A 12,160-nucleotide genomic window follows, 5' to 3' on the forward strand; every position below is an offset into this window, starting at 1 on the left:
ACGTCCATTAATACAAGGAAAGTTCGTTTTCCTAACTTCATCTCTTCAATGAAAGTGATGAAAGTCATTTGTAGTGTGCATTTTCTGTCGGAATAGTTGAAGACATACTGGACCGCTTTGTCTCCTTATGGTGGTGTGTCCTGAATGAAGCTAGGAAATTTGGCACTTGTTCCATGTGAAAATGTGTTGACAAGAAACGTCGAAGTATTCAAAAATAAAAAATATCAGTCACACTTCTGAAAGTAATACTGCGGGTTTAGACAAGGAATTTTTTTATCCCCTTTATATGGGCGATTATCCTCATTTTGGTAAGGATTAAACCCAAAAATATGTCCACTGTATGTAGGACATTATCCTTGTTTGGTTTTGCTTTGTGGCTAATGCCCCATGTTTCCCCGGGGTGGGGGTTTACAGTGACAGGTGCATTAAAAGCAGTCAAACTTTGCATTGGCGTCCTCATTTGCAATTTTGAGAAATGGAAGAAGCAGCTACAGAAAGGGCTTCCCGGTTTCGACCGCCGAAAAGTTAAATTCTGGAATGTTCTAGAATTGCAATGTAAACGTTAATGTTAACTGCAATGAATAATTACTGAAATCCTGGATGCTAATAAACATTTATTTCTTCAAGTACTGCATTCGTTTGGAAATTGATTTCTAAAACACGTGTTTGGATCTTTTCTTTACCGGGTACCAAGGGCCATCCATGTGACCCAAATGAGGCCACATAATTGGTTAATTGCCTCATGCATTATTAATGAGTTTGACAAAAGTATTTCGTATACCGGTATTCTTTCTATCATAAAAGAATCATGATGCAAGTTTCTTTCGTGTTTTCTCTTACGACAGTTCTATTAATCTTTGAAAACAAAACCACCATGTCCAAATTGACAGTGCTCATTGTAGTTTGGAGCTGCAGTTTTTGTTATGCCGGTAAGTATGTGAAATTACTAATTTAGTTGAGAAGTAAAGGCAATGGACCGGACTAAGGAGTTTAAGGTTGTTTACCATTTCCAAGCAGAAACTCGTTGGTCCTAGGTTTGTTCAAATGGTAATCAAAAACTCCCGAATGGGAAATTTAGTTGGGATCGGCGTGTACCATTTACAAAATCCGTTCAAGGTTACCGAGAGAGTCTGGAGGGAGGCAAAATCATAGGGGAATGCAAATGATAAACACGTTTTCCTTTTGGAAATTCCGTTTGGGAATTTTGGACTACCTTTCAAGAAATCCCGTTTTCTCCGGAAAATTTCCGTTTGGGAAGACCAAAATAGACTTACCATTAACATTCCAACCGAAATTTCCGGATTTTTGTGGTAAATGGTAAACAACCTAAGAAAACGAAAAAGGTCATAGCAACGACAACGACAGAAAGCGGGAATATCATTGAATTAATGAATTGCAAAAATGGGACGAAGTACACGTGCGGCATGAACAAAGTTGAGTAAATTTCGCAACCAAAGGCTACAAAACAACAACGTGGAATAAAGAGAAAGACTTTCTTACAGTGATGTGCTTGAAAGTGACGCTGGGGTTGACCTTGTTATACATACCTCCAAGCTTTTCTTACGCAAATGATGTTGCATCTCATGCTAATTAGTTGGAATTTACATAAGAAAAGACTTTACCATTTTCCTTTTAGTTCAAGTGTTCGCCAAAGATGCACATGGAAAAGTCTCATGGAAAGACACGCCATTTTGGAGAGATAGATCAGGTAGAGTTACATGAAAAAATGTTGTTATGGATGTCTGTTTTGCTTCAATTTGCATTTTAGAACTCGATGTTTTTATCTCCTGTAGTCGTTCCAACTCCTCAACCAAGAGATGTCGAGGCTTACAGGAAAAGAGGACAGAGTAAGTAAATGAAATATGAAAAAATACATTAAACTTAAGTAATAACACTTAAAAATAAGGTTCCCTCCAAACGTTGTCTTCAACGAACAATACTTTAATTTTTAGAACATCAGGGAAATAGGCCATTTTACAGTTGTTTACTCAGCGACCAAGCCTATGAATGGCTGCGAGGCTGCCGGTGACCTTGCATTGATACAGACCTCACTGCTTTTATCATGTAAATTGTGTTAGAGCGATTTTCAATTGAGTGTCGTAAAACCAAAACCAAAGTAATTACTTTGGCCAATCAGAAAGGACTGAGACAATCCGTTAAACCAATCAAAACTCGAAGTAATTACACGTAGCCGACACAAAGCGCGGGAAAATGTGCACGCGTGAGCCACGATTGGTTTTGGTTTCACTTCTGATTGGTTGAAAAAATGGCGCGAGAACTTTGAACCAATCACTGAGCGAAGTAATCATAAACCAAAGTAATTATCTAATTACTTTCGACACTCAATTGAAAACCGCTCTATTGTAACGCTAATTAGTCCATATTAACATTACAAAAGCATGAAGGTTTGTATCAAAACAGGGTCACCGGCAGCCTCGCTTCCATTGCTAGGCCTGGTAACTTAGCCACAACTGTAAAATGGTCTATTACGTTGCCAGTCATTACTTCAATGCAAAGGTTCCTCTTTTTCTTGGCGTGGTATTGAAGTAAATCACTGCACAATGTCATTTTAAATTATTTAATTCAACGCCACTCTCACCGCTCACTGGTGCCACATAAAACCTGTCTATCAGGCCGAATAATTGTGTACGAGGTACATACTCAACGACACGAAAAGCATTAAGAAGTCTAAGAAGTGATATTTGTTTCGCATCGTCTCCTTAGTTTAAAATGAATATTGCGCTGGCACTTTCTTAATCACTGTACATGTACAGCTGTTTCGAGAAAGGTTGTCCAAAAGAAGCCAAAGAGCGTTCGCGACAATGCCGGAAGGTAGCATGGGACAGTATTCAATATGTAGCGAACGCCCAGAATCGAAGATGCCACGACCGTACAGTGAAGACTTACGATGGCGAGCTATTTGCATGAAAGAGTTCTTAGGATATAGCGTTAATGAAGTGACAGTACGCACAGACTTATGTTGAAGCTCTCTCCCGCCATCACGCTACCAAAACACGTCCAAAGACAAAAGGGTTCATTAGCCAAGACGTTGGCTCTGCACGTGCGCCACGATTTTTGATACATTTCTTAAACTTTCTCTGCGAAACATGATAATAAATAAGTATGGTTAAAGACGTCAGAATTTTGCTTTCTCTCTCAATTCTAACCCTTTGTTACTAATTCATGGCCTGGAACATTTGACTGAATTTTGAAACTCTCTCATATCTCAATGTCAGTAACAAAACATGAGCATGAAATTCTAGGTGACGTTTCGATAGCGTTGCCGTCGTGTTTTCGTTCACTCAAACTGACAGTTTACCATAATGGTTTTCGGCATTGTCGCGTACGCTTTTATGCTTCTTTTGGATAACCTTTCACGAAACATCTGTATACATCGACAAAAACCCTCACGACAAGGACGTTCTGGTTTTGAGGTAAATTCTGATATATTTAAACAACAACAACAACAACAACAAAAACCAAACAAACAAAAGAGTGGAGGGACACCAATCGACATACCCATCCACAATGGGCAGGCATTTTTTCCCCATGGGCCTTGCAGATTTTTTTTTACACATTTTTCTGGAGAAAAATGTTTCTTCTTTTGCCGGAAATCCCATTACTTGTTCCTCTTCTCCTCGAAAAGTTTATAACATCTCTCAAGGTCATTTCTACTCGTGTTTCGCGAAGATAAACCGCAGCATTAGAGTCATCGTCCCTTGCTTTTGGCGACTTTTTGCAGTTGAGGTTTAATTACACTCGTCAGAGCTTTGCTGACATAATTTTAATTTTTTCTCATAGTTCCTCACGTGTATCCGAAATTGATAAACCATGTGTATGTGGGACCTAGGCATAGTCTCAAAAAAGGTGAGAAAACAAAAAAAACTCAGTAAAGATAAAGTACAAAGTTAAGTTGCATTGCATGCATTTCAAATTATACAATTATTTTTCTTTTCAGAAAAGAAAAATAATAAAAAGAAGAACCTAATTGAAAGAAGTAAGTATCCAGTTAAAATATTTGCAATTTCGTCCATTTTGTTTACTTTTCTACTTCACTTTTTGATACTTTGGTACTTTCCATCATCAGTTTTCTTTTCAATGCCCGTCGGAGCCCAGTTGCCGATTTATTACACGAACAATAAAGGTACGAATCAAATGTATTTATAAGGAGTTTAAGCAAAGACGACGGCTACGGCTACGGGGACGCCACGAAGAAAGAATATTTATTCTTTGAGCGCGCGTTGGATATGAAATGGTATGGAGTTTAAGATCTACGACGCGACGGCAGCGAAAACGTCACAAATTATGCATATTTAATGAGCAAAAACAATAGCTTTGCACGCTCTCCGCGTGCATTTTTCATTTTTGTACATTTCTTTCACGTTTTCTGCAAATCTACGACGTGAAATTACCAATTCTTAAGTTTTTCAGAGAACGTGAACACAAGGCAGCGAATTTGAATTTTCTGACGTAGCTTCAACACTGCACCTCCTAATTCAGTTCCTGGAAAGTTACACTAGTTTTTAGAAGTTAGATAAGCCAACATATTGACGAAAAAGATTAATTAACCTGAAGTTGGGATTTTAAATGACGTTTTCGTTACCGTCGCGTCGCAGATCTTAAACTCCCTGGTAAATAACCTACGAGGCGCGTAGCGCCGAGTTGGCTATAACCACTTTCATATCCAACAAGCACGAATGGAATAATTGTTTTATTAAATTCCTTAAACTCCAAAAGTTTAGAAGTACGAAATACGAGCGAAAAAAGCCAGAAAATCCTAGCGAAATCGAAAAAAGTTGATGAAGATGCGAAGTTGTGTAATACCTCGTGGTCAGACAGACGCAGGCTCATTACAAAAACATTTCTTACCTTCTCGCGTATCTCTAAGCTTCGAACGTGATCCAAACTTTCCACAAAAACGTTTTTCTTTTGCTTTATGCCGAAAGAAATTTTGCTTTCTGGCGTAAACGTTTTTAGTTTAGCAACGCTAAGCGCAGTCATTTACCATATAAGGTCAAACTAAGGTTGAGTGAACCAATCAGCGCACGAGAATTGCATTATCCGAGGTTGAGAATTTAATAATATTGGTTAAACAAGGAAAAGTACTCGTGCTGCACGTGCAACACGAATTTCCGTGCATTTCTCTGCCGTACTCCACAAAACAGCAACGTGAAATCACCATATTTTAGGTTTTGACGACAACGTGAGCATATAACAATGAAACAGTCATTTTCTGTCGTGACTTTAAAATCGTTTGTACCCATTCAGTTACAGGATAGTTCGCTTGTATTGTACAAGGTGAACAACACGGAATAATCGCGAAATACTTACGATAGCGCTAAGTTATATTTTGGACTGACGTTTTCGTTGCCGTAGCCGTCGTCTTTGCTTGAACTCCCTTATAACTCATAGAAACATCCTAATTTACAACTGAAATTTCTAACCACCAGAACCCTGTTCTTTTCTCAGTAACAAAATCACACAAAAAGAGTACAGTAGCTTCTTCTTCTAAAGGTAAGAAAGTGATTCAAACTCTGGCGTTAGCGATCTGTAAAGGAAGAAATATTCTCCGTCACATAAGCCGAACTTATTTGCCGTTGTCACTCAGTGTCAAACAGCGCCCTGCAGTATCGATAAGTAGACCCACAGGTCAGCTAAGATCATATTATATATAATAAAATCATCAAAAACGTTTTCAGCATAGACCATAAAGTGTTTAGTTGGCGTTTTACTTGCAACACAAGGGAAATTTCTTTTGGCAATATATTTTTATTACGCTTATGAAGACTTCCACCGCTTGACAATTAACAAACAAGGAGATAAACACTTAAAGAAGAAATTACGCAGAGAGTTTTTCGCAGTCTTGACTTTTTAGAATGTATGAAGTTTCATATATATGAACTAGTACCGCGGAATAAAATGAAATGAAAGTTGGAGGGATCATCCCAGTTAGTTGAGCATGCGCAACTTAAGCAGTTGAAAAGGAACAAGGCTCGAAAGGAATTCGAAGCCAGGAACGCGCGATTGAACTGCACTTAATCCATCAAGTGAGCTGTCTAGCCCGCTTGGAGCTGGTCACTTTGAGCGTTCAACTTGCTTATCCCGTACCAGGCGAATAAAATGACGGATTTTTTAGAATTTATCAAGTTCCACAAGTTGCTTCATTTGCAAGTGCTTACGTTTTTCAACTAACTGCAGTGATGTTTCCAACTTTGTTTCAGTTTTTCGTATTAACTGACATTGTGTCGTTTCCAACAGTTTACGATAATGAAGACAGCAGATATTTTTCTAAGATGCCAAAAGGTCCTTTCAGATCAAACACTTGGGGTCTTCAGCCGCAGCTTGGTAAGTTCCGCTGGCGGGGAAAAGGTCAAAGTTAGATAGCCAAGCATAACAGAAGGAGAATACAAGAAACCTACAAAGTTCACGAAGTTTACATTGACGAAACATCACACAAAAAGTTAGCGCAGTAATTTTTTGGCGCTAATCACTTTGTTAGTTCATATGCGTTCTTTGTTAAGGTGACGGGATTTTTACGAATTTGTTTTAGAAGCAGCAAATGAAGGGATTTTACCTGAAATAGAAACAAAGACAATAGCTGGACAAAATCTTCTTCCCACTGAAAGTAAGCAATAGTAACGGTTTTTAAAGAAATAATTCTGATGTTGAAAACATTTTTTTTTTCACAATAGCAACATTTTGGGATTTTATTAGTCTCACAAAAGTCTTTCTTTCTGCAGTGGAAATGAGGTATCATGGGATAGGAGGAGAGCATCTTCGACCTAGAACGATCAACAGATATCAAATTTTTAAGAATAACGGAAAATTTTTCAAAAGACCGTCAAGAACACAGGGCATTCTTAACGGTGAGATAAGTGTGACTATATGAGAAATTAAAACCCATTTTGCAGTGTTCCGTAGGCACAGTTTGTGCTCAACATGCCATCAACCACCAAGCCTTCGCATATACTTCAGAAAGGAATATAAGCAAAAAGCGGGACAATTTTCGGTAAATTTATCTTAACACGTGCAGTTTTAGCAAAGCAACCGAAACATTAGTGTATGCGTTTGTGGCTGGTAGAATATATTTTTGTCAAGTCTCCTTGAAGGCCTCCCAGCGCTTCTCGTCCGTCGATAAGTAGAGGCGCGCGCCTATACTGAATTCTACAGGAAGAATTTGTTCCCACACTTCTCATTTTTGTTACATTACACAGGCGCTGAATAGAGTAGAAGGGGTGCATCTTAAGCCCTCCGCTACACGTTCAAACATTGTTATAAAACATTTGTTGGATCAACAATGTTAGAACGTGTAGCACGCATGCTTGATGACGTGTTTCCAACATTTTTTGTTGGAAGAATGTTTTGATTTCGATCAAACATTTTCTCTAACATACAACAAATGTTGAAGCGTGTGGCCGCCCTTTCAACAATGTTGCATTGCAAAGACTAAAGTGACGTGTTTCAAACAATGTTATATGCGTATCGAACATTATTAGAACCGCTCTTATAAAAATGTTAGGTCGTGTTCTTCTTGCAATGTGACAATGTGTAGCTGGGGCTTTAAATTGACAATAATTGCCACCGAGGACGGGTGGCCCATTTGACACAACTAAGCGTTGGATTTTCGTTTGGAAGATCCCGTGTTCACAACTGACTCCGGACAACTGAGTAGAAATGCTGCCCTTGTAATTAAATCTGCAAACGGTTAAACTTTCTAAGTCTTCTTGGATAAGGACTTTAAGCTTTACAACACCGTGGGACGTTAAAGAACGCCACACACTGTTCGTGAAGAGTAGGGGTAGACCCTCTTTGTTGGTGGTTTCAGGGAATTGTACAGGGCCGATGTAGCTAAGAATAAATTCATCTGGTTAAAGGTTCTATTGAGGCTGTAAGTTCATCAAAGTGATCTGGTAACGAGATTGTTCCCAGTGTCTCGCAACACCCGGTATTCTTCAAGATGCCGCCGGAATAAGGGGATAGAGGAGACACGCACAACACTATTCAGAACAACGATTTTGTTTCATTTCCAGTATCGATCAATTCCAGTGATAATTCCGTATACTAACGATATTTAATTCTTTTGTTAACACATCAAATGACTTTTAAACGTTGTAGAGAATAATATGCGATCTTCTCAATCACTTCGATCGACAGCCTAAATGCAGCTGGCGATCACCCCTTTCTCAAGCGGCGATTTTCATCGGCAGCCGGCGCTTAGCGACATCCCTGATTGTAAACCGCCATGGAACTGCTGTGAAATGTGCGGTGTATATCTCGCATAATAAACACATAGCACTTTGAGCAAGCTCTCGCCATGTTGATATCATATTTTTTGCAGTTATCTGGTGACTGAACTGATTTCTGATTTAAAATGTTTTTCAGTTTTTAGACGGTCAAATGATAAAGAACAGATGAAAACAACGGATAGAAACCAATCATCTCAACCAGGTATGGAAGCTTTGCATAAAGCAGTGAGAAAAGTTGCTATTACAACGAAGACAACTTATGTTTTTTAGACACACTTGGGGCGCGTTCTATTGGGGAATCCGACGATGTTAAAATCCAGATCTACGGGTTTCTAGTGGAACACAAAACCTAAAAACGGATTTTGCGAATCGAAATCCTTCCCCGAAAAGGAATTCGGGGCAAAACCCGTTGAGTTCCTGATGGGAAATCCGAAAATCTGGATTTAGGATCGAAATCCCAATTTTCCAGTCGAACGCATGTTTTCTATTTTTTTGAGCACCACATCAAAAAATGTCTTCTTGCAATAGCCTTTCGTCAATCACGGAAACCTTATTTCGAGTGATCAGTCTCGTAAAGGTTGGGAATATACATTATACTCATTGGGGCCACTTTTCATGTGTCTACAAGAGAAAGTTGCATAAATTGTCCAGTTGAGTGCGATTATCGCTTCATCCTTACGAATATACATTGTATAAACTGTAAGGAAATGATTTGTAAAGTTTCAGTGGTCGACTTTAACGAGGTTTAGGTTTTGGGCACGCGCATTAAGTTTAGAGGTTGAGGTTTTTCAAGTGTACAGAAGACCCTCTCTCGTTCTTAAAGCCAAAGGCCGCTCTAATGACTCGATCGCAAAGCCTTCTTGGTTCGTTTTAACATAAATCCTGTGCCCAAAATACCAAACAGCGGCATTCTCTTGAAAATTATATTAAATGAACTCCGTTTCATTATCTTGTAGGTTTGAGACAAAACATCCTTTAATCAAGGATTTTGTGGTAGCAGTCTCTATTCTGTTTACATCAAGTACTTTTCTCATGTTTCATTTTTCAGTCAAAAATGCAAAGAAGTCAGCTCTACCTAAAGGTATTGAACAGAACTTTCCGTCTCCATGGTTACTATAGATGATACCACTCAATGCAGCTCATAAGGCATTTGTCGTCTTATGAAAAAATTGTAAATAAAATATCTATAAAAAATGATACTGCTGTTTTTTTTTTTTTAAACCAGAGGCGAAACTGTTTTGTCATGCAACACTAATGTAATTTTCATCAGCGAAAGGTAAAACATAAGCATGCAGGCTCTTTAAGAGCGTAAAATGCTCAACATTTCTTTCACACAGTGCAAATAGCCTGTCTTATTTTACGAAATCGCCCCATTTTGGTTGAGATAAACAATAAATTCCTCAAGAGGACCTTTTGCTAACAGGGGAACCTGCAAGGGTTTATGGGTCCGCGATTGTTTTCACGCTAAGGCAGCTATGTTTTTTGAACTATCGCCTGACAAAACTGTCGTGAAGCGGTTCAGAGATTTCATCACAGATGGGAAACTAACCTTCTGTACTCGATTCATTTACGGCCGGATTTCGCTTGAGATGTAGGCATAAGAACAAGAAACTTCACTACAGTAACGCAGATGTGTTGTCTCGTTGTTAGTTAAGTGTCTTTTGTCCAACAAAAGATGTAAATGATCAAACTGCTACTCAGTTTAGCCCAGTCGGTAGACTTCATATGATACCGGACTAAAATGGTGCAAGACAAAGGAATTTCTGATTGGCTAGGTGTTGTTATATTGCTTTTGTTCTTTTGTTTTATGGACATTAATTATTCCGGATGCGGTATATAAAGACCAGAACTCAGTTTGGTAGTGAAAACCAAGTTATACCGATTGCCGGATTTTACTGGCACTATAAACCATTCCTAAGCCATAAACTCTGCCGTATAACTTGTGACGTTTCGTGAACAGAAAACTCATGAGAGTTACGTGTTCCAACCCTTCTTCTTCTTGTCTATTTTGGCATCAATGGCATAAATACATACATACATAGTTTATTCAAGATGCAAAAGCCTAAGGTCATCCCTATGATAATTCTCCCCAACATAAAACAAGCAAAAAGTATTTTGGATTTCTTGAAAAGGAAAAACTAGAGGTCGACCAAATGAAGTTTCCCTGAATAGAAGTATAAAACATATATAAACTATGTACAATAAAATATACATAACATGAAAATGAAATTATTTACAAAAGAATTCCGTACTGACGATCAACAAAAACGATAGTTATAGTTAACTAGTGAACATTTAAAAAGCGCTTCAGTGCACTCTTAAAACGGCTCAGGCTCCCAGCCTCAACAATGGACCCTGGTAAGCTATTCCAGTTCCACACAATTCGAATGGAAAAAGAGTATTTATGTGAATTGCACTTAGCTGGCTTAAGGTATAGCTCATACGGGTGGTTTGCACGGGTTGAATTGCACTTGGTAAACTCAAAGAGATCGTCAAAGTTTAACTTGTTTATACCAAAAACGATCTTATCACATTCAACTAAAGAAACATATAATGAACGCGTTTCAATTGTAGGCCACTTCAGCTTCCTTAGACGATCTTCGTATTCCATCTCCCCACGTTTTTGCCTAAGAGCAAGCCAGGAAGCTCTTCGCTGAACTTTTTCTAACGCTAGTATATTCTTACATAAGTATGGACTCCTAACCGGGGCAGCATATTCAAGAACTGGGCGTACAAGAGATTTGTGTAACGTAGAAAATGTACCCCGATTTGACAAGCCTACTGTTCTGTGAATCAAGCCCAACAATTTGTTGGCTTTATTAACGGTCACATTGACAGGTTTACTCCAAGATAAATCCGAAGAGAATATGATATCCAGGTCCTTGATGACTCTAAAGTTTATCGTACTCCTTGTTCACCCCTACTTCACCGCTTTAATTTCGTGTTTTTAATTAATGGCAGGTAACAAACGAAGCACAAGCCGAGGTTCAAGGAACAAAATAACTTCTGAGATAGAGGATCTTTTGACAAAGCTCCTCATTGTTCTGTAATAAAGTAGTTAAAGCGCAACGAAACTATTTTGATCTTTCTCAACCTTTACATGCCTCGAAGTCCGAGCGAGTTTGAAGGTTGACTTTTGCCACTATATCTGTCCGGAAGTAACGCAAAATTTTAAAAGAAATGCGCAAATAAACCGGAAGTACAGAATACTTCGTTCAGTAACGGAAAAGAGAATGTAACCTGGAAATATCGATGGCTGTTAATTGCATTGCTAATTTTATGCTGGAAAAGTTTTTGAATAGCCCCAGAATAAGTTCACTGCTAGGTTATTATAACCATGCAGGTAGATGCTCCCCTAGATGAGCTCCTGGAATTGACGAATATAAACTAACGACGTTTTTGGATATGTGTGGTTTTAGAGACTTGGTTTTCACAGTCCTCAGTTAAAATAGCATAAAATACAAGCAGTAAAACTACTCTACCTTGATCAGAAAAAAAAGAGATTTATCTGAAATGTAAATTGATATAGAATACGTTCCGTCAATAAATTTTACAGAAAAACATTTGATGTGCAGTTGTTATTTTCTTTGCACTCCTGCGGGTGCACATTTAAGGACACTTTGAAATAATCGAGAGAAAGTTAGCCTCTGTACAGCTGCATATGCATATAGATACGACATATGTATGTACAGAGCTTATCACGGAGAGCCTCTATATCCCATACTTGGTTTAGGAGACAACCCTTCCCGAGATAAGATATTTATAGAACGCCTCCATTAGGAGATTCAGTACGCCCACTGTTGTGAAAGCCAATCAAAACAGGGCTATCTCAGCGTTAAGGGAAAACCTGCTCCAAAAATAGGTTTACTCGAGAAAGGGTTGACTCAAGGAAACAGAGATAGAGGGTCCCCTTG

At 38.6% G+C, this 12,160-nt stretch overlaps 1 protein-coding gene across 1 annotated transcript in view; it reads left to right on the forward strand.

Moving 5' to 3' along the window:
• The window catches only part of LOC137970573 (uncharacterized), a 16,607-nt gene extending 4,798 nt beyond the window's left edge, over positions 1–11,809 (forward strand). The window contains exons 2-14 of the mRNA XM_068817097.1: positions 846–929; positions 1,637–1,708; positions 1,794–1,847; positions 3,802–3,867; positions 3,959–3,997; positions 4,088–4,144; positions 5,470–5,514; positions 6,259–6,345; positions 6,551–6,625; positions 6,741–6,866; positions 8,383–8,448; positions 9,295–9,327; positions 11,208–11,809. Coding sequence (XP_068673198.1) covers positions 875–929; positions 1,637–1,708; positions 1,794–1,847; positions 3,802–3,867; positions 3,959–3,997; positions 4,088–4,144; positions 5,470–5,514; positions 6,259–6,345; positions 6,551–6,625; positions 6,741–6,866; positions 8,383–8,448; positions 9,295–9,327; positions 11,208–11,296 — 864 coding nt within the window. The 5' untranslated portion in view covers positions 846–874 and the 3' untranslated portion in view covers positions 11,297–11,809. The remainder of the gene's footprint in view (positions 1–845; positions 930–1,636; positions 1,709–1,793; positions 1,848–3,801; positions 3,868–3,958; positions 3,998–4,087; positions 4,145–5,469; positions 5,515–6,258; positions 6,346–6,550; positions 6,626–6,740; positions 6,867–8,382; positions 8,449–9,294; positions 9,328–11,207) is intronic.
• The last annotated feature ends 351 nt before the right edge of the window (positions 11,810–12,160 follow it).

This window comes from Montipora foliosa, chromosome 9 (assembly GCF_036669935.1).
Source record: "Montipora foliosa isolate CH-2021 chromosome 9, ASM3666993v2, whole genome shotgun sequence".
NCBI lineage: Eukaryota > Metazoa > Cnidaria > Anthozoa > Scleractinia > Acroporidae > Montipora > Montipora foliosa.